At 53.1% G+C, this 20106-nt stretch overlaps 9 protein-coding genes across 10 annotated transcripts; 4 read left to right on the top strand and 5 right to left on the bottom strand.

The window, feature by feature from the left end:
* Nucleotides 1-52: 52 nt before the first annotated feature.
* NCU08935 (peroxisomal-coenzyme A synthetase) lies at nt 53-2118 on the bottom strand. Its single transcript, XM_955709.3, has one exon. The coding sequence runs from the start codon at nt 1783-1785 to the stop codon at nt 217-219; it is 1569 nt and encodes a 522-aa protein (XP_960802.3). The 5' UTR covers nt 1786-2118; the 3' UTR covers nt 53-216.
* A 208-nt stretch (nt 2119-2326) lies between these two features.
* On the top strand, nt 2327-6395 carry NCU08934 (hypothetical protein). The gene is made up of 2 exons (XM_955708.3): nt 2327-2472; nt 2534-6395. Exon 2 carries the CDS (start codon nt 2682-2684, stop codon nt 3729-3731), a length of 1050 nt encoding a protein of 349 aa, XP_960801.1. The 5' UTR covers nt 2327-2472; nt 2534-2681; the 3' UTR covers nt 3732-6395.
* Nucleotides 4185-6017, bottom strand: NCU08933 (cellular nucleic acid-binding protein; the record flags this gene model as incomplete). Its single annotated transcript, XM_955707.2, has 6 exons — nt 5511-6017; nt 4915-5457; nt 4796-4864; nt 4688-4738; nt 4456-4632; nt 4185-4402 (listed from the first exon to the last, which is right to left on the bottom strand). Exons 1-6 carry the CDS (start codon nt 5800-5802, stop codon nt 4185-4187), a joined length of 1350 nt encoding a protein of 449 aa, XP_960800.1. The 5' UTR covers nt 5803-6017.
* Nucleotides 6396-6903: 508 nt separating the features above from the next.
* NCU08932 (hypothetical protein) lies at nt 6904-8072 on the top strand. Its single transcript, XM_011396447.1, has 4 exons — nt 6904-7230; nt 7304-7429; nt 7498-7626; nt 7711-8072. The coding sequence occupies exons 1-4, from the start codon at nt 7059-7061 to the stop codon at nt 7749-7751; spliced, it is 468 nt and encodes a 155-aa protein (XP_011394749.1). The 5' UTR covers nt 6904-7058; the 3' UTR covers nt 7752-8072.
* Nucleotides 8073-8783: 711 nt separating this feature from the next.
* NCU08931 lies at nt 8784-11586 on the bottom strand (the record flags this gene model as incomplete). Of its 2 annotated transcripts, XM_011396445.1 has the most annotated exons (4): nt 11548-11586; nt 10519-11478; nt 9474-10045; nt 8964-9425 (listed from the first exon to the last, which is right to left on the bottom strand). In XM_011396445.1, the coding sequence occupies exons 2-4, from the start codon at nt 10913-10915 to the stop codon at nt 8964-8966; spliced, it is 1431 nt and encodes a 476-aa protein (XP_011394747.1). In that variant the 5' UTR covers nt 10916-11478; nt 11548-11586. The 2 variants fall into 2 exon arrangements, with proteins under 2 accessions (XP_011394748.1, XP_011394747.1); XM_011396446.1 differs by lacking the exon at nt 11548-11586 and having other exon boundaries at nt 8784-10045; nt 10519-11129.
* A 130-nt stretch (nt 11587-11716) lies between these two features.
* On the top strand, nt 11717-13400 carry nuo21.3a (NADH:ubiquinone oxidoreductase 21.3a). Its single transcript, XM_955704.2, has 3 exons — nt 11717-12273; nt 12466-12980; nt 13079-13400. Exons 1-3 carry the CDS (start codon nt 12208-12210, stop codon nt 13101-13103), a joined length of 606 nt encoding a protein of 201 aa, XP_960797.1. The 5' UTR covers nt 11717-12207; the 3' UTR covers nt 13104-13400.
* Nucleotides 13273-14361, bottom strand: NCU08929 (hypothetical protein). The gene has a single exon (XM_955703.2). It carries the CDS (start codon nt 14354-14356, stop codon nt 13571-13573), a length of 786 nt encoding a protein of 261 aa, XP_960796.1. The 5' UTR covers nt 14357-14361; the 3' UTR covers nt 13273-13570.
* Nucleotides 14362-14667: 306 nt separating this feature from the next.
* Nucleotides 14668-17746, bottom strand: NCU08928 (ATP-dependent RNA helicase DHX8). The gene has a single exon (XM_955702.2). It carries the CDS (start codon nt 17645-17647, stop codon nt 14894-14896), a length of 2754 nt encoding a protein of 917 aa, XP_960795.1. The 5' UTR covers nt 17648-17746; the 3' UTR covers nt 14668-14893.
* Nucleotides 17747-18011: 265 nt separating this feature from the next.
* NCU11102 (SCJ1) lies at nt 18012-19690 on the top strand. The gene is made up of 2 exons (XM_001728027.2): nt 18012-18353; nt 18438-19690. Exons 1-2 carry the CDS (start codon nt 18187-18189, stop codon nt 19549-19551), a joined length of 1281 nt encoding a protein of 426 aa, XP_001728079.1. The 5' UTR covers nt 18012-18186; the 3' UTR covers nt 19552-19690.
* The last annotated feature ends 416 nt before the right edge of the window (nt 19691-20106 follow it).

Genomic DNA, 20106 nt, shown 5'->3' with positions numbered 1-20106 from the left:
ACCTGTCCACATATTTTGATCATTCTGACATTCAGTTGTGAACGATGAAAGGTTCGAGCAAACCGCAGTATAAATGAATTCTACATTTGACGTTCTGCACCAAATACTTGACATGATAACCGTATAGACCATTACGTATACAACAATCTTTCAGTTCCGAGACCTTATTCACACCCATCCATCCATCCACACCTTTACAGCACCTAACCCACAAACCTACAACTTACTAGTCCTACTCTCCTTCTTCAACATCTCCTCCGCCACAATCCTCCTCTGGATCTTGCCCGTCGCCGTCTTGGGCATCACATCCGTAAAGTAGATCTTCTTGGGCACCTTGAACTTGGCCAGCTTGCTTCCCACCCATTGCTTAAACTCCTCCGCATCCACCTTCTGTTGACCAGGCTTCAACACAATCGCCACCGCGACTTCCTGTCCGTACATTTCATCCGGGATCGCAAAGCTAACAGCCTCGGAAACGGCCGGGTGGCGCGTCAGGACATTATCCAGCTCAATCGGCGAGATCTTCTCGCCGCCTTTGTTGATCAGCTCCTTGATGCGGCCCGTAATGACAATGTAGCCGTCCTCGTCCTTCTTGCCTTGGTCGCCCGTGCGGAAGTAGCCCCCCTTACGCGTGAACGAGGACGCGTTGGCTTCGGGGTTGTTGAGGTACCCCTTGGTGACGTTTTCGCCGCGGATGGAGATCTCGCCTTCTTGTCCGTCGGGTAAGATGTTGTCTTTGTCGTCGAGAATGACGACTTCCACGCCTTGGCCGAGGCCGACGGTGCCGGGCTTGCGCTTGCCGACCGAGGGAAGCGGGTTGGAAGTCATTTGGTGGGCGGCTTCGGTCATGGCGTAGGCTTCGAGGACGGGGGCCTGGAAGGTCTTTTCGAGGTTGTGGAAGACGGTGGGTGATAGAGGGGAGGAGCAGGAGCGGATGAAGCGGATCTTGGGCAGAGGGTTGGGGACCGGGTGCTTGAGGAGGATTTGGTGGATGGTGGGCACGGCGGTGTACCAGTTTGCTTGGAACTGGATGAAGTCAGACCAGAAATCGGTGGCGGAGAATTTGGCGGGGACGATCATGCTGCCGCCTGTCAGGAGGGGGGCCAAAAGACCGCACAAAAGGCCGTGGACGTGGAAGAGGGGCATGACGAGCATGGTTCGGTCGGCAGAGGTGAGCTGGTACGTGTTGCGGATGTTCTTCATGGTGCGCGTCAGGTTGCGGTGCGTGAGCGGGACGACCTTGGGGCGCGAGGTGGTGCCGCTGGTGTGCAGGACGAGAGCGATGTCGTCGGCGTCTGGCTTCAACACGGGCTGGGCGCCCTTGCCGGTGAGTTGGCCGAGTTCCTTGACGTCGAGAGCGACTTCGTTTTTGGCGGCGTCCCAGTAGGATTCGGCGATGGCGGCGTTGAACTTTTGCGCGGCCTTAACGACGGGAGCACCGGCTGCGTAGGCGCCCTTGGGGACGATCACGATGGCGGACTTGACGTCCTCGATGTAGAACTCGAATTCATCTTGCTTGTAGGCCGGGTTGAGAGGGGCGGCGATGCCGCGCTGCCACGAGGCGGCAAGGAAAGAGACGATGAACTCGTACGAGTTGACGGTGGCGATGGAGACCGGAGAACCCTTGGTGATGCCAATGTCTGCCAGCTTCTTCTGGAACGAAGCGGTTTCACGCTTCAGGTCGGCGTAGGTGACTGTGAGCGCCTGCGGCTTGGAGGGGATGATGACGGCCACATCGTTATCGGCGCCCTGGATGGCGGCCTGGAGGTCAAATGGGCAAGGCATGACGTTGATTTTTCTGTTTTTTCCAATTGATAGTATGAAGTGGAACTCTGTGACCTTTATGGTGTGGTATTACAGAAATTTCTCTTGGTGTGGTTCGGAAGATGTTGATGGCGTCTTGTGATGACTGATCCAATGACACTAGTCGAGTACAAGGACAGTCCGCTTTGGGCAAAGACGCTTCGTGTAAGTGAGTCCGCTACTGGGAATAGCTTCACAAATGAGACAGAAGGAGTAAACAGAGTGACAACTTGTTCAATTGGAAACTCAAAAAGATCTGAGTAAAACAGAATTACAATGAACGCCGACGACGGAGGCGAGTTTGGAACACCATTTGATACTCACCCCGGTCCAAGACCGATGATGCCATTCAATACCTCCCATTCCGCGTTCGGCAGTAGGCCGGCAATCGGTAACCTCCATGGGCCCACAGGGGACCACTAGCACAGCTGTCTAAAAGCGGGGAAATAAGGGGCTAAGACGTCGGGTTAGGGTTGTACCCGCCTTTGCACGCACCTTTGAATGTGTTTGTCTGCCGCTCTGTCAAAGGGCGGCGTCTCCATCATCACCTATTTTTGCTGCTTCCGAAGCGGAGAGGACGACACCCTCTTACACCGTAGTCTCACTCACATCCAGGCTTGTTCAACCTGGACAAGTCATATAGCCACGCCATTCGTAGGGTGTCACGAGGTTCGAACAAAGTTTTGGGCTGGTCTATAAAATTATACAGAGCGCTGACCCTTCTTTTCAGCGTTTTCGTCCCAAACCCTTCTTTTACCCTGTTTGTGAAGAGTCCAAACCTCTCTTCAACGACACTTGACAAATCTACCTCACCAAACTTCACTCCTATCACAACAACACCACAAACCACCTCTACCAAAGTAAAAAAAACCATCACCATGGCCCCCTCCCCTTCCCGCCTCACCGGGGCATTCACCACCCTCAAGGACACCATCCTCGCCCTCATCGACCCGTGGATCTTCCTATCCCTCTCCGCCTCCTACCTACCCACAACTGTCCTCTCTCTCCTGCGGAAACGGCGCTTCCTCGCCCTCCTCGGCGGTCCTCTACTCTCCTCTGAATTCCAATCCGTCTGGTTCGGCCACTTCTGGTCCCGCGCCGGTCCCCAAGTGCGCAGCAACGCCGAAGCGAACGTCGTGCCCCTGCTAGAAGGCAGAGTATCCAAAGGGCAAGTCGTTCCCAAGAGCGAAGCGCACGCGCCCGGAGTGGGAGGAGTCGTGCTGGAGATTGGACCGGGGAGTGGCATGTGGGTTAGCTTGTTTAGTGATGACAAGTATCTAAAGGATGAAGAGGAGGAGGAGGGGCAAGGAGGGGAAGATGATGCCGAGGAGGAAGGACTGTCGGCTAGTTGGGCGACGATAACTCCTTCTTCTCAGCAGCAACAGCAACAGCAACAACAAAAGCAGACGACAAAAAAGGTGGTGGGAAGTCGCCAGAGGATAACGCAGGTGTATGGCATCGAGCCCAATTATGGCATTCACCCGCTGCTTCAACATAACATTGCGCAGGCAGGCCTGTCGCAAACGTACACCATCCTTCCCTTTGGCATCGAGGATATTGAACGCTACGCGCCTCAGATCCAGCCTGAATCTCTGGATTGCATAGTCTCCATCCTCTGCCTTTGCAGTATTCCGGAGCCGCAAAAGAACATTGCCATCCTGTACCGCTATCTCAAGCCGGGCGGCCGTTGGTTCGTCTACGAACACGTCAAGTGCTGCTCTAGCAAGCCGGGCGGTTGGTTCATGAATGCCTACCAGGCCTTTGTCAACCTCTTCTGGCCAATCTGCCTCGGCGGATGCCAGCTTCGTCGCGATACTGGCCGCTATCTGAGAGAGGCTGGCCCGTGGACAGACATCGACTTGGCCCAGCCGCCTAAGGAACAATGGCACCACACCGTGCCCCATATCTATGGCATCTTGACAAAATAAGCAGAAGCGCTATGGTCACGGAGTCCAGAAATCATCACTGCACCAAGTCACCACCGAGTCATTAGCGAGGTTAGGGTGTCGCATACATGATCGTTGAGGCAACCTTTCAGGCTCGAGATATGTAGCACCTGACTAGAACTACCTAAAGACTGTCTCTGGTACCTATCTCATCATGATCATATCCCGTGCTGAAAATCCTCCAAGTGTCCGAAAATCAACCGCCCCAGCAATCGATGGTGTTCATGTTTCCATCGTCCAATCAAGATGGTGTCTTGAAATGACATTTCAACTTGGTTCCCCTGAGAAAACACATAGAACTGTCCGAAATATTATGGCAGATCTTTGCTCGCGAGCGCCATAGCATGGAACAAATCTTCATTCTCTGCAACTCTCCATGGTTGGATTTGTTCCAACTCTGAGACGAGCGGCGCAGAAGGGGGAGCGTTGACGATCTTACCAGTCTCCACCAGCAGCCACGGCAGAGGACTCCCAACCACCGCCACCAGCTTGGTGATCGAAACCGCCGTTGTCAAAGCCCGAGTTGTCAAAACCGGCATTGTCAAAGCCCGCATTGTCAAAGCTGGGTGCGGCATCCTCGTCAACGAGCGGGTTGGGGCACTTGGACTTGTAGTGTCCCATCTGTTGACAGTTGGAGCATTTGACGCGGGTGACTAGAATTGCAGTCAGTGATCTGGCTACATATCTTCTATCATGTCATACTCACTATCACGAGGCTTAGGGCACTCTTTGCTGAAATGTCCGAACTCATCACAGTTGCGGCACTGGACGTTGTCCATGTTCTTGGGCTCGGTGCACTCTTTCGCCATGTGGCCCTCCTGGCCACAGTTGCGACAGCCGCGAGGACCACCGCCCTGAGGGCAGTCCTTGCTGAAATGACCCACTGGCAAGAGCTGTTAGCCATCATATACGCTTGGGGGACGGGTTACGCTACTCACTCTCGTTACACTTGCGACACTCAACACCCTCAGCGGAGCGCGGCTCGGTGCCTGCACAACTTGTCAGCATTACTCGGGCTCGATACTTGATCACAGACTGGCTCTTACAATCAGATGCTCTGTGACCACTCTGTCCGCAGTTCTTGCAGGCAAACTTGTCCACGCGAGGAATGGGGCCTATACAACGTTAGACTGAATCTTACTCCGCGGTAGAAGGGGGAGCTTACAGTCGCGGATACGGTGGCCGACTTCCTCACAGTTGAAGCACTTGATGACAAGCTCCTCCTTCTCCGCACCCTCCTCAGGGCAGCTCTTCCGAATGTGCCCCAACTCGCCGCAGTTGCCGCACTTGGGTATGCCGCGAGAGACAACCTCACCGGCGTCCTGCAGACGCTCAAGATTCTCGGCAACATCGGCCGGCCACAACTCACGGTCGCGAGGACGGGGAGGGTTCCACTGGAACCGGTAGGTGACGGTGTACTTCTTGTTGAGGCCGCCCTGCAAATCCATGTTGGTCATGGTGGTCATGACGGGCCTCTCAATGGCAATCAGCCACAAGTTGACATCCTGGGCACGAAGGGCCTCCTCCAGCTGCACATAAGTCGTCTCAGGGCTGGCCTTGAGGTAAATCTGGATAGCCTCTTTGACCTCAGTGACCTCCTTCTCCTTCGCAGCCTCGACAATCATGCTCCAGGCCTCCTCGACGGTCTTGTCGGGCAAGTGGCTGCGGTCGATAGCGCGAGCTGCCTCACACTTGGCGATGGTGTGGCCTGGCAAAGTCATTAAATGGTGTCCAAGGGTACGGGGGGAACATAGGTCTTACCTTTCTCGCCACAATTCTTGCAGGACCTCTCCGGGCAGTCCTTGACGACGTGGTCGGGCGAGTCACACTCGCGGCAGGTCATAGCCGGAGCGTTAGGACACTCGCGGGCATAGTGCCCCTCTTCGTTGCAACGGTGACAAGCACCGTTGGGCTCCTGATGGCCAGCGCCATCGGCAGCAGCAAAGTCGTCAACGGGGTTGCCGGAACCATGGTCATCAAAGCCATTGCTGTCAGCGAAGGCAGTGCCTTCACCCGCACCCCAAGCAGCGTCATTCGTCTCCCAAGTGGCCATGTTGATCACGGCTTTGCGGTGGGGTCTTTGGGATTACTGGAAAGCAGATGGAGCGTTGCGCTGCGTGGAAGGAGGGGATGTTAGCTGTGCGTCGAGGGTGAGTCAAATGTGAGATGAAGTCGCGTTGTTGATGAGTGGAAGCTGTGAGTGAGAGGTGACCTCTACAGACAAACGTGGGACCGGTGTGGAGGGGGCTGTGAAAACGAAACACCGGTCAACAGCTCAGGTGGAAGTGAGAGAAGACGCGAGATACCAAAGACGTCGGAGGCTCGCGATGGCCACAAGGTGCAGTGCGATACAGACGGGAAAACGGTGGAACATAAAAGGTGGTGGCACTTACGCGGCGCTTGTTGAGTGAGAGAGACCTTGTCAAGGTATGAGTCCTGATGCGAGTGCGTCGGCAAGTGGGATGCTGATGGAGTGGAAGGAAGGACCGGAGGAGAGAAAAGGTGGGAGAAGAAGAAGAGGGAAGAAGGAGGAAGAAGAAGAAGAAAGAGGGGGGACTTGGGTGAAAGATGCCCGGTCCAAGTGGCAGGCAACTTGAAGAAATCTGTTGTGGGAGGAGTGGCCTCGTGCCTGGTTTGAGCCTGAGGTGGTAGCTCTGTCTGATCTGAGTCTCACCGCGGCAGGCTCCCAAAGATTGAACGTCAGGGAAAGAAACTGGAAGGCACGTATGAGAATGACACGGGCGGGCGCGGGCACTGGCACAATGGGGGGTCTTTGAATAAGCAGAGGCAGGCGCGTAGGATAAGAACTCACCCGCCAAACGTCATCAAGGAAAGAAGTCTGGGCTTTCCGGCAGGCACTCAGTGAGTGACCACCTCTTTTTTTGTTTGCGCGTGGCTACCTACCGACCTCTAGGTAACTGCGTACTTACCAAGTGCGTTTACATCAGTCCTTTCTGGTAGGAGTGTAGGTACTACTACGGTAGGTATCTCTGGAGAGCGGGACGAGAGTCAGTTGAGACTGGCAGGAGTGCTCAGTCTCTCACCGTTGCGTCTTCTCGTGGAAGTCCTCACCCAGCGGACCATACTATGGATGCTACAATGGAAACAAATACAAGTAGAAGTCCTTGTCCCCCAATTCATGCTCCTCCAATCAAGAATGCTTTTGCTTTTTTCATTTGCCTTCTGTTCAACGCAGAAACACCGAAATATTGAGACCATCCATCGTTACGCTCCAGGCTTACATCAGTCCAACCTGTGCCATTAGTTTTCCCTGTCTCTTATACTTCTTTCAACGCACTTCCAGCTGAGATGGACAATCAATCTCTACCATCTTCCTCGGCCCCCAGTTCACATCAGCCGCTACAGTATGGCCGTGTCATTGAAATAATACCGATTGTATGTGATCAATGTCGGCCTCTGGGCAACAACAATTGCAACCGCCAGTATCCGTATTGCTTTCATTGCGACAAATACGGACAAGGTAGGCTAGTGCAATTTCCTCTTTATGTCTCTTGTTATAAGCTTCTAGCCAAGCTTGCTAACACATTCCACAGTCTGTTCCTATACAGGGAAGCTTATGGATGCGTGTAGGCCGTGTAGGTTTAATATGGGGTTAGCCACTCTACAAAACTGCGACCGCAAAGTGCCACGATGCACAATGTGTGAGTTTGAGGGGCTAGGTAAGCTACCGTATCCTTCGAACCCGTATTCTGCAATTCTGTCCTGTTGACGAGACCTTTCCACTTAGCCTGTTGGAGCCTTGATACCGACAATATTGAGTACAATACGAAATGCAACCAGTGCAGGGCCCGGAATCACAAGTGTATTGCGCGTCAAGATGCAGAGCAATGCGAGTTTTGCAAGAGTGAGAAACTACGTAAGTCGACATCAACACCACTGACTCTCGTCCGTGTTCGGGCTTCCTCTGGCCTACATTAACAAATATTAACAAATATTCCAGTTTGCACCTACCTGAAGGCCAGGCGCTCAGTCCCGGAATGAAACCAGATTGAGCGGTCCATTGGATGATGAGATCTGGCAATCCATGAAACCGGTCATTGGAAGGCAGAAGCTAGCAACCGCGAATAGTTTGATGAGGTTGGCTTGGTGGGATCATGAGGCGGATGTCTGTACATTGAACTGTACTCGGAAGTTTCTATGAGCTCTCTGTGCTCCAATTCTTGCTTTCCGCAGGAGAAATGCGGTCTATTATACTCATGCCCCTTAGGTTATCATTTAAGGATACTGGGCCTAGGAGATGGGAGCTTTGTTTGGCATGATTAGTATCCTTTCAACGACGAAGTCGAACTTATAACACATTTGTCTTGACATCCCCCATGGTGTGGTTATAGTTGTTGCCCGTTGAATACATGCATGCATCTGTAAAATTACCCAAAAGTAAATCAGATGGAAATTCGAAAGATGGCAAGTGAACCGTCTACAATTCAGACCATACAGTATCACTCCTCCGGCTAGGCATCCCTTCTGCTCTAGATAGCTGCTTGCTATAAACAACTGAATTGCTGAAAACGCCGACTGAAGGAACAAAAAACCAGGGCCGTTCAAAGCGTTGCTAGCTGCCTGTTATTTTCCATCCCTTTGATTATGGACCGTGATGAAAGCGGAGATACGGCCAAACGAGATTTGGACACTCCTGAGCCATCGTGATCCAAGAGGCCATTCATTGTGGTTTTCTTCCGTCATCAGGTGTCTTTCTATCATATATGTTTACATGTAGCTACCTACATATACAAAATGGTACACTACCTGGCTATCTGTCCATTCATGTGCTGTTAAGTAGTAGGTTTCTTTCTCGCCTTTCGAAGTATAAAATCTTGATCCTATGGTTTACGCCTTTATTCCTTCCCATATCATGACAAGACTGTATATCAAAAGCAAGCAGGTCAAGCTAACACAACTCAAATGGATAATGTGGTTTATGCCACTGGGCTCCTTTTCTTCTTGAAGTTTGTTAAGAGACTGCGTTGCAGAACCCATACCCAACAAAGTTTTAGTTGGTTATCCCGTCAAGTTCGCGTTCAATATACCTCAACGTATATATCCAATGGCCTAATTGGTATTTTCTCAAGTTCACTCTAAACCAAGGATTATACATTTTAAAACAAGGAAATAATGATGACATGATAAAAACATCCAAGCTAAACAAAAAGAGATTGAGTACTGAAACAAGATATCAAGGAAAGAGGGATATTTTTATGCGTCCTTCATCTCGGTATCTTCCTTCTCCTTCTCTTCTGTCTTTTCGTCCTTCTTCTCGTCCTTCTTCTCGTCCTTCTTCTCGTCCTTCTTCTCGTCCTTCTTCTCGTCCTTCTTCTCGTCCTTCTTCTCGTCCTTCTTCTCGTCCTTCTTCTCGTCCTTCTTCTCGTCCTTCTTCTCGTCCTTCTTCTCGTCCTTCTTCTCGTCCTTCTTCTCGTCCTTCTTCTCGTCCTTCTTTTCCTCCTCAGCCTCCTTGTCCTCCTTCTTATCCTCGGCCTTGTCGTCATCAGACTTCTTCTCCTCGGTCTTCTTCTTTTCGTCCTTCTTCTCGCCGTTTGTTGTATCCTCCTTCTCCTTCTTCTTCTCCTCCTCGGTGGCGGCATCCTTCTTTTCCGCCTTCTTCTCGTCGTCGTCCTTGGTCTCGGAGTCCTTGTCCTGCTCCTCCTTCTTCTCTTCGGCCTCGGTCTCGTCCTTCTCATCCTTCTTTTCATCCTTTTTCTCTGCGGCCTCGGTCTCGTCCTTCTCATTCTTCTTTTCATCCTTCTTCCCTGCGGCTTCGGTCTCGTCCTTTTCATCCTTCTTCTCCTCACTTTCCTTAGCCTCAGCCTTTTCCTCCCTTTCCTTGGTCTCAGCCTTATCCTCCTTCTTTTCCTCACCCTCCTCCTTAGCCTCGTCCTTTTCGGCCTTCTCCTCCTCCTCGCCTTCCTTCTTCTCACCCTTCTCCTCCGCCTCCTCCTCCTCCTTCTTCTTCTCAGTCTTGCCCTCCTCCCCCATCTCACTCACCACCCTCTCCACCACCTTGACCGTCGCCTCGGGGCCACCGGCCTCAGCAGCTAGGACTTTGCCTTGCTTGTCCACGACAAAGACGCCGCGGGTGGTGCCCTTGGGAGCTTTCTTGAGGCCGATGGCGCCAATCAAGGCGTACGAGGGGTCGCACAGCAAGGGGTAAGGGAGCTTCTGCTTCTCCTTGAAGGTGGTGTTGGCCTTTGGAGAGTCAGAGGATAGACCGTAGATGGAGAGGCCGGTGGCGGAGGAGAGGGCGGTGTACGAGTCACGGAAGAGACAGACTTGCCGCGTGCCTTTTTTTGTTGTTGTCATCATTGTTAGTTATTGGTTCTTCTCTCTCTTGTGGTGGTGGTGGTGGTGGTTTTGCGGGTTTTTTTTCTGGACGAATCCAATGATAATTGGTGCCGAGGAAATGATGGTGATTGGACAGGGAGGGGCATTTGGGAACGCGTGTAAGTGGGTTATGTATAACGCCGGAGAGTTATACCGCCCGCCCGCTTAGAAAAAAAAGAGATACAAGACATGGCTAACGCAGCATGCATCACAAAGGGGTGGGTGTTGGCTGGATGAAGAATTGACAAATGGGAGTTGATTGAACATGAAGCCAATGAAACGAGAGGTTGCGTGCGGTGTGTGTGACGTGAGCGAATGGGAAAGCTTTCTTGAGCTATCCTATCCGAGCTCTTTGTGAAGCGCAAACATTGCAAAAGTCATGTCTTTCATGATGTCAAAGTGTACAAAAGCAGCGGAGAAGTGGATAACTTACAGCCAGGAGTAGAAGCCTTGGGATAAGTAAACAACACCACACCAGCCTTGCTCTCCTCAACGAGCTTCTTCAAGCTGGTCTTGGTGCCGTCGTTGGTCTCAACCTCACCGCCAAAGTTGTCCAGGTCGATGAGATCGCCGACCTTGGGGTTGCCGGCCAGAGCCGTAGCCACCTTCGCCGCGCCGTTGGCAACGGCTTCGGCAGCCGTCTGGGCAGCGGCAGTAGCGGTCTCGGTGGCGACCTCAGCGGCCTTGGAAGCGGTTTCGGCAGCCTTGGAGGCGACGTCCTCAACTTGTTCCTTGGCCTTGGCGGCGGCCTTGGTGGCTTTGGTGGCCCGCTTCTTCACCGGCGCGGGAGGCGGAGGCGGGGCCTTGCGCTTGCGAAGCTCAACGGGCATGGTGACGGTTGTCTTTGTGGAGTTTGCGCGGGTGAAGGTTGGAAATGGGAGCTTACACGCGCGTGTAAGAGAAAGGGGACAAATAGCTATAGAGAGCTGATGGTTGTGTAAGTGGTGCGGTCGCCGGATGTATGCGACCAAGATACGGTTGAGAGTTGATGAGAGAATGGTGAAAGAAGGTGAGATGAATGGGAGAGAGAAGAAAGAGAAAAAGGAAGAAAAGATGGAAGAAAAGAGGTGTCGTTGTAAACAGGACAGGACGTTGAAGGTGGTTGCGCAAAGCTCCGACCAATCAGGAAGCACACGCGGTGAAGCTCGAGCGAGGAGCGGGCTCGAGAGCAGAGGAGCAGACGGGAGGCACTTCGGTTGGCAGTGTGCCTGTCTGTGTCTGTACCTGCACCCACCTGTACTGTCTCTAGTCGCTCTGTGGGCACAAAATGAGAAGAGAGCATAGAAACAGGAAAAGAGGGTCTGGATGGAGGATGATCGCGTAACACGTCTAGCTAGGGGTGACTTGAGACACCGGGATAGTCTAAGTTGGCTGGCAGGTATAGCTCCAACAGCTGGGGTATGGCATCCAGTGAGTACATGGAACTCGGATGCCACACTGACATAACGGATGGCGTACGTACAGTTCCCGTCGTTATTTGCACACTCTGGGGCAACCTAACGTGTGGTGGGTGAGTGGATTACTAAGTTGGGGTTCCTCTCTCTCTGGAGATAGAACATTATCAGTTCTCTTGTGCAGTGTAATTACATCTCGTACCCTTTAAACTTTACAGCCCGTCCAGTCAACGTGTTGTATATGGTACAGCATTTGATGAGGGAACCTCAAGGCTCTCATCTCAGCACTCCCAAATCCTTAGGTCATGTGGACTGACGCCATGTCGTAACCCGCAAAGGGAAGAGTGGGAGGGGGCCAGGAAAGGGGAGCCGAACTGGATCCGGGGTCCCGAACTTGTTCTCGTGCTTCTCTTCTCTTTTCTGGAACGACGCGGCCGGCGGCAGTGTGGATGTTGTTGGTGGATGCCGTTCGTTGAACCAGAGACAGACAAGACACAAAGAATGGCCCGTGCGTCCCTCGACCAACGTCAACGTTCAATCGCACATTAGCATGACAGCCGCCAGAGCTGCCTCTGTCACCTGCCTGTCAGCCCAAGCTCCCGTTTGGCAAGGGAACTCGAGAGAGCATCACGAACTCCATCATCCTTGGTGGTCCCCGTCCCTCGGAATCCACACCTCGTCGTCGTTCACTTACACCACGATAACAAACGGGTTCTACAGCCGCCACCATGGCTTCCAAAGTCGTCACCGGCGTGGTCAAGACCACCGCAGGCGGCGTTGTGCCCGTCAGCCAGGTGAGTTCCCCAATTTCGCATTTCCAATCGCATTCCACAATCAGCACACCTTCCGCTTTGAGAGGTTGCGCTACGATATCCAAAGTCCCCGACCCGACTCATGTCCCTACAGCACCTACCTGCTACCCCCCGTCTCCACTACTAGCGATAGTTACATACCACTAACACCTACCCTTTGCTTACCCCCTCCAGAAATACACTGTCCAATCCGTCGGCGTCTGGGAGCGCATCCGCCGCGCCTTCGCTATCGACCCTAACCGCTCCAACGGTGTTCCCTTGGTCCCCTACAATCGCAACCCATCCCCCGGCTCCCTCGACCCCTTGGCCTACGACGATCCCGTCACCATTCCAGCCGGCGACATCGCCGACAACCCGTACTGGAAGCGCGATGCCCGGCGCAACTACCCGCGCCTGAGCGTGGTGGGCCAGGCCGAGGCTGTTGCTCTGCTCAGTGTCGGCAGCGCGAGCCACCCCCGTGTCGAGCTGGTGGGCGAGAACGGGAGCAAGCAGCTGGTTGCGGCGCAGGAGGCTGGCAAGACGGGTGGTTTGGCCAAGTACTTTGAGGGAACCGGTGTGGAGGCTGGTAAGCTTGTGTTGGCGGAGACGGGAGGTCTGCCGCCGTTGCCTAGTGGTGAGAAGCTGGGGGAGGGCGGCAAGTGGGATGTTTACAAGTATCAGTTGGCTGAGGAGCCTTCTTATTCTGAAGCGTGAGTATTTTTTTTCTTCTTTTTTCCTTCTTCCTTCCCTGGGGGGGAAGTGTGTTTGGGTTGGCAAAGGAATGGTGCTAACTTTGGTGATGATATAGCTACCCTTGCCGGTCGTTCTCTTAAATGGAAGAAGAGTGAGATGAGCTTGTGAGCAGGACACATGAGCAGAAAGGGACCACAGAACCTTTGATGGAGGGATAACAACAGACAGAACAAGACCACAGAGACCAGATACGTTCGGGCTGGTGTACATAGCAGGCAAGCAAGCAAGCGGTAGACGGAACGTATAGACTTTGCTTAGATTATGGCATTCAACGTCCAGAGGGAAATACGGTTTTTGAGAGTAACTGACGTTTGGGCTATGACCCAAATATGAGATTTGGCATATCTGACCCTCCAGCACTTTGTATTCTGCCCCGATTTGATTTTCCCATCCTCAGAACTTCCACGTCTATGGTCCCAAGTCCCGATCTCACATTTCTAGCACCTCAAACTTTTTCCTCCCCCCTATATAGCCTCATTCGCCTCCCTTACCTTCCAGTTCCTTATTCCCCTTCCCTGCCTACCAATAACCCAGCTCAATCATGATTCTAAACCTCATTCCCAATCCTCCCCAAATCCACACCCGCAATCGGCGTCCCTGCCCCTGCCCCAGCCCCAGCCGCAGAACCCTCACCAGCACCCTCACCAGCACCCCCAACCGCCGCCGCCGGAGGATTCGTATTCGCCTTCTTCTTTTCTGACACCTCCCCCACCATCCTCTCCACAATCTTGGCTTTTCCCTGCGCCCTCTTCAGTCGATCATCAAAATCATTCACTGCCTCGTCCGTGTTTTCTTTCGCTAGCGTGTCGGTCTCGACCAGCGCAAAGAGGGTAGAGACATGTTTTTCTAGACGGGCGTTGTTGGGCAGTAGGCGCAGCTCCTCTGTTTTCTCCGGCTTGTTGTTACCCAGAGTTAAGTTTTCTAGGCTATCCTCCACTTTTTGACTCTTGTCCTGACTCTGACTCGAACTCTGACTCTGGCTCTGATTCTGACTCAAACTCTGAGGTTGTTGCTGTTGTTGGCCGGTTTGTGATGACTGCTGCTGCTGCTGCTGCTGCTGCTGCTGCTGCTGCTGCTGCTGAAGGAGATGATGACGACGAACGTCCTGCTTGGACGGTAACCGATTCGCCCAGACAATGGCTCGGCCATGCAACCGGCCGCTCTGGACAAACTTCTGGAACCCCTTTTCCAAGCCGAGCTGGCGGCCTTCGGTGCGGCCGGCCTTGGCGCCGTCCGAGACGCCTTGGGCGTAGCCTTGTTGGTAGAAATCTTCTTCGAGGTTGAGGAGGGAGTTTTCAAAGTCGAAGGGGTCATCGTGAGTTTGGGCTGCCATTTTTGATGATGGATCTTTTGTCGTTTGATTTGTATGGGGTTTGTGATACTGAGTTCTTAATGCGAAAGACACACAAAGTTGACCGAAGAGGTTCAATTGATTGGTTGATAGATGAGTGGTGTTGACGATATGGTGATGAAGGACGGGAACAATGAGAAGTTTTAGTGGGGTTGAATGAGAATGGTGGGGCGAGATTTGGTATCTCTGGCTTTGTAAGCTGTGGTCTGTGAGAAGTCCGACCGAGATATGGAAGACATGATTTCACCTGGAAAGGACCTCAACGTGTTGAATGCTGTCACTGTCAAGTCAAGTTCCATCGGATAAGTATTGTCATTATGTTTTCATTGCTTTGATACAACTGTGCGTGAGTTGATGAGTACTAATCACCAGCAGCTACCAAATGCAGTTGCAAGTAAACAAACCCCTAATCATCAACGGAATTTTCCCAAAAACGCTCCAAACGCCATGTCCCCATATGCCATTCGCTTTTGAGACAAACAAAACAGACTTCCAACCACTCACTATCGTTTCTACCCATCAGTATTTCCTCTCCTTAGGCAACTTTTTGACCGTCATACTCTCCACATCCTTAGCATCATAATAATGCCCACCAAACTCCGTCAACCACTTCGGGTCAATCGGAATCACACTCCTGACAAACTCCTTTGTTGTCACGACCAGCTCATGATAAATGATAACCTTTGGTGGTGGGTCCATCCCCTTAACCACCGAGCTCGGGTGCACATACACCGTCATGTTATTCTTCAGCGTCCTGTATCCGTCTCCGCCTCGGTTTAGCCTGGCAGCATTGAGGAAGAAGGCTGCTGTGAGCGCCCGTAGGATGGGCTGCATGTTGGAGACTCCGCCGCAGGTAGATGTGGACCCTTCCAGGACGCGATCGCATAGCTTGGCTAATTGGTCGCGCACGTCACGGGCGCGGGTGAGCGATCGCTGGGTGAGGAAGTTCTCCTTGGCCCAGATGGGGGAGTAATCGGCGTCGACCCACTGGTTGTAGACATTCAAAAGCGTCAAGTGGTCGCCGCCGTCCTTGACAGTGAAGCGGGCGCGCGCGCTATCGGCGTGCACCTTCTTGTCCTTGGGGCGGAAGAACAGAGTGGCTACTTCGCCGAGCATGGACACGATAGTGAGCATCTCGTCGACGCAGCCCTCGGCCGTGGCAGCGATGAGCGCCTTGGCTAGCATCGGTTCGGCGGGGAATTCGCCCATTTGCCGGCCGACGCGGGTAAGTTGGCCGGCGGAGTTGAGGGCTCCCAAGGCGTAGAGCATGTTGAGGGACTTGATGAGAAGTTCGGTTGGTGGGGGGTCGAGGAAGTCGAAACCCAAAAGATCTTCGATACCGAGCGCTTTGAGTTGGAGGACAACGCTCGATAACGAGGTTCGTTGGATTTCGGGTGTTGGTGACTCGTCCATTTCAGAGAGGTAGGCAAATTTGGTGTAGAGACGGAAGCATTTGCCTGGACGGACACGACCGGCACGACCCATACGCTGGTTCGCAGCGGCTCGTGAGCACGGCACAACGGCGAGCGTGGACTGTCCTGTTGTGCCGACGGGACTGAATGTGTTCTCCTTGACGTAGCCGCAGTCGATGACATAGACGATACCGTCAATGGTAAGGGATGTTTCAGCAATGTTGGTCGAGAAGACCACCTTTCTAGCCCCTGGTGGTGTCGGCTCGAAGATCTTGGCCTGCAGTTCCGAGGGCATGTTGGCGTAGATGGGTAGAGGTATGATTTCGGGTACTCGACCCCCCAGTTTCTTTTTGATCTCTTCTACTCGCTCGCATGCCTTGTCAATCTCCTCTTGGCCAGTGAGAAACACCAGGATACCGCCCTCTGGCTGTGTAGCATGGATCTGGAACACTGTCACCAAACTAGCTTCTAGGTAGTTACTCTCTGGTGCTGAAGTGTAGTATACATCGACCGGATGCACACGACCGGGAACGTTGAAGATGGGCGCATCATCAAAGTACGTGCTGAACTTTTCGGCGTTGAGTGTCGCAGAAGAAATGATGAGCTTCAGATCCGGCCTCGCCCTAGTAAGATCCTTGATAAGTGCTAGTAGAATATCGGTATGGACTGTTCTCTCGTGGGCTTCGTCGATCATGATGGCCGAGTAACCCTCCAGTGTTGGCGACGTAACCATTTCTCTCAGAAGCATGCCATCCGTCATATACTTGAGAATGGTCTTGTCGCTTGTACAGTCCTCGAAACGGATCGAGTAACCGACTTCCCTTCCAACCTTGACTCCCATTTCATCAGCCACACGAGCGGCAACACTCATGGCGGCAACACGACGCGGCTGGGTGCAGGCAACCTTCATGCCGCCCTCAGTATATCCAGCCTCGTGGAGGTATTGGGGTATTTGTGTTGTCTTTCCCGAACCAGTCTCGCCAACAAGGATAAGAACCTGGTACTCCTTGATGGCATCCAGAAAAGCGTCCCGGTAAGCATAAACGGGAAGACTCTTGCGCACTTCTTGTATCGACTTGGCCGCCCGCTCGGCCGCCTCGATCTTCTCCTTTAAGATCCTCTGCTCCGGCGTCAGGCCGTCGGTCGGTTGTATGAACTTGGCGGCAGCATCACGGACAAAGTTGATGGCATCCTCGTCCAGCAAGAAGTCGTATTCTCCTCCGTCTTCGCGCTCGCCGCGCGATGCGATTTGCGCCTTGGCCTTGACGGTTTGCTCGCGCTCCCACTCGTCGTATTCGGTAACCATCTTTTCGTTACCATACTCGTCCCTCTCGACGTGACGCTGGTATAAAGCCTCCTCTTTCTTCTTGGTGTCGGTGCCATACTGGTCCGGTAGGCGGTAGCCGTCTTGGTAGTCGTCAATGCGTGCTCGCTCCTCGGCCAGGCGTAGAATTTCCCGGTTTCTTGCGAATTCGGCTTTTTCCTTTTCAGACAGACGAACACCGGATCGCAACTCGGCAGTTTCCTCGGCGACTTGTTTCCGTAGGAGGGCAAGCTTCTCGGCCTCTCTCTTCTTCAGGTAGTCGTATCGGGACTTGAGTCTGAGATCTGACATCTTGGGGTCTTCGCGATCGCGTCTCGAGTCTGATCGGCTGTCGTCCTTGCGTGGTGATCGCGAGCGGGACTGGCGTCGGGTAGAGTCGCTGTCATCGGGTCGCCTGCTCTTGTGTCGGCGCGGCGACCTGGATCGATCGCGTTTCCTGTCCCTTTTGCTGTCTCTGTCTCGGTCTTTTCTGTCGCTCTTGGATGGGGCAGCAGGCTCATCGTCCATGGGGACGAAGGCATATCGTTTTGACGCCATTGGTGTGGTGTATCTGTTCGACCAACTGCGACAGTGACTCTGTGTTTGCTGACCAGATTTGGTTGGTGATGCCCTGCCTGGGATGGGAGGCGAACGAAGGCATCACTGACGGGAACTGTCGACAGTAGGTAACCAAGCACTGAAATCCTTATCTTATCGGCCTGTTGCACCATCTCGTCCCGCTACGTTCAGCTTGCCCCGGGGGGTTACACTAGGCATGTGCTTGAGCTTCAGCGACCAGGGGTTCGGTGATTCCTTCCGTCCAATCAGCTAACATGCTTTGGTAGCGACCAGGTGGCATTATCTGGCGCTGGGCTGTTTATCGCCAAATGTATAAGTGGAATCTTCCATACTTCCAGGTACCTTTTTGGCCTCGACAACCTAATTCCCCCCATCGTGACACTTTTGCCGTCACCACGTCGGTCACTGGCGTGGAATGCCCTCGACACTCTAGTATAATCCTAGTCGTTCTTTACTCGGTCTTTCTTACCATTGATTAATCTATCTTGTTCAGCAAGCACACAGCGACAGAGATCACCATGTGGTTCAAAAAGGGAGCCTTGCTGGCTCTCTTAACACTTGCGCAGTTTGCACTTGGTGTTGAGGACTACTACAAGGTTCTCGGCCTCGACAAGCAGGCTTCAGACAAGCAGATCAAGTCGGCCTACCGCCAATTGTCCAAGAAATACCATCCCGACAAGAACCCGTACGTTCTCTATCTATCTCTGCCTCCCAACCCCCCCCCCCCCCCCCTTCCCGATGGTCACCCACTAACGCTCACTTCCAACAGAGGCGACTCAACAGCCCACGACAAGTTCGTCGAAGTCTCGGAAGCTTACGAAGCCCTTATCGACCCCGAATCCCGCAAGATCTACGACCAATATGGTTACGACGGCCTCAAGCAGCGCAAGCAAGGCGGCGGCCAACATCACGACCCCTTTGATCTTTTCTCCCGCTTCTTCGGCGGCGGCGGTCACTTTGGCAACCAGCCCGGCCAGCGACGCGGTCCCAACGTCGAGCTCAAAGTCGGCATCCCTCTCGTCGATTTCTACAACGGGCACACAACCGAGTTTCTGTGGGAAAAGCAACAAATTTGCGAGGAGTGCGAGGGCACGGGAGCGGCGGATAAGCATGTCGATACCTGCGACGCTTGTGGTGGCCACGGTATTCGCATCGTTAGACACCAACTGGCGCCGGGCATGATCCAGCAAATGCAGATGCAGTGCGACAAGTGCGGCGGAAAGGGCAAGAGCATAAAGCACAAGTGCCCCGTGTGCCAGGGAACGAGGGTAATACGCAAGTTGGCGACGGTCGAAGTGAAGGTTGAGCGTGGTATGGCCGAAGGGTCAAGGATCGTGTACGAAAACGAGGCGGACGAGAGCCCGGATCATGTTGCCGGTGATCTGATCGTTACCGTCGTGGAGAAGGAGCCAAGTCCAAACCCTGAGGAAAACAACCCGGATCACCTCGACGGTATCTACTTTAGGAGGAAGGGTGACGACTTGTTCTGGAAAGAGATTATCAGCCTCCGGGAGGCGTGGATGGGTGACTGGACAAGAAACGTTACACATCTGGATGGACATGTGGTTAGGCTGGGAAGGAAACAAGGCGAGGTGGTACAGCCTGGTCAGGTCGATACGATACCAGGCGAGGGTATGCCCAAGTGGCATGAGCACGGAGACAGCGTTTACCACCAGACGGAATACGGAAACCTCTACGTCGAGTATGCGGTGGTGCTGCCGGACCAGATGGAAAGCGATATGGAGAAGGAGTTCCGAGCGTTATTTGAGAAGTGGAGGGGGAAGATTGGCGTTGACCTACACAAGGACAGCGGGAGGCCTGATCAGCCAGTGATGCATGATCATGATCATGATCATGAGGGGCACGAGCATGAGGAGTTATAGAGCAGGCGGCTTGATTTTAGATAGGGTTAATGTACCGACTATATGATACATGTTAATAGATATCTCATGCCATTGGGTTTCGACTTGAGCCTGTCTCTGTTGATATTTGAGGATCTAAAATATCCAACAATAATTTCGTGATGACTTCAAGCCAAATGATGCGCATACTTGCTACCTTCGTCTGCAAAATCCTCAATCGATGGGACTGGTTGAAGACAGCCATCATGTGCTTACATAGTAAACACAGTGGCTCTGAGCCTGTAACGAGAATATCTGGCTGAGAACCGAACCACTTTCTACTTTCGCTGGCATGATGTTGGGTACATATCAGATCACCACTCGATGAACCACCGAGACGACAACCGACTGTTTGGATATTTCAGGGGTACCTCTATGGCATCTCAGGGGCACAGCAACCAACTGCAGCCCGGGAGCTTGGGCCATTCTCGTCCGTACCTCCATCCACGGGGGCGAATATTGACTGCGTGGGACAGCGGTGAACCACTGGACTGTCCACTGTTCGTCCACTGTCGAACTACCCCTGGATGCCCACCG

Source organism: Neurospora crassa, linkage group V (assembly GCF_000182925.2).
Source record: "Neurospora crassa OR74A linkage group V, whole genome shotgun sequence".
NCBI lineage: Eukaryota > Fungi > Ascomycota > Sordariomycetes > Sordariales > Sordariaceae > Neurospora > Neurospora crassa.
The sequence above is the reverse complement of the archived record's forward strand: the minus strand, read 5'-3'. Positions and strand labels throughout refer to the sequence as shown.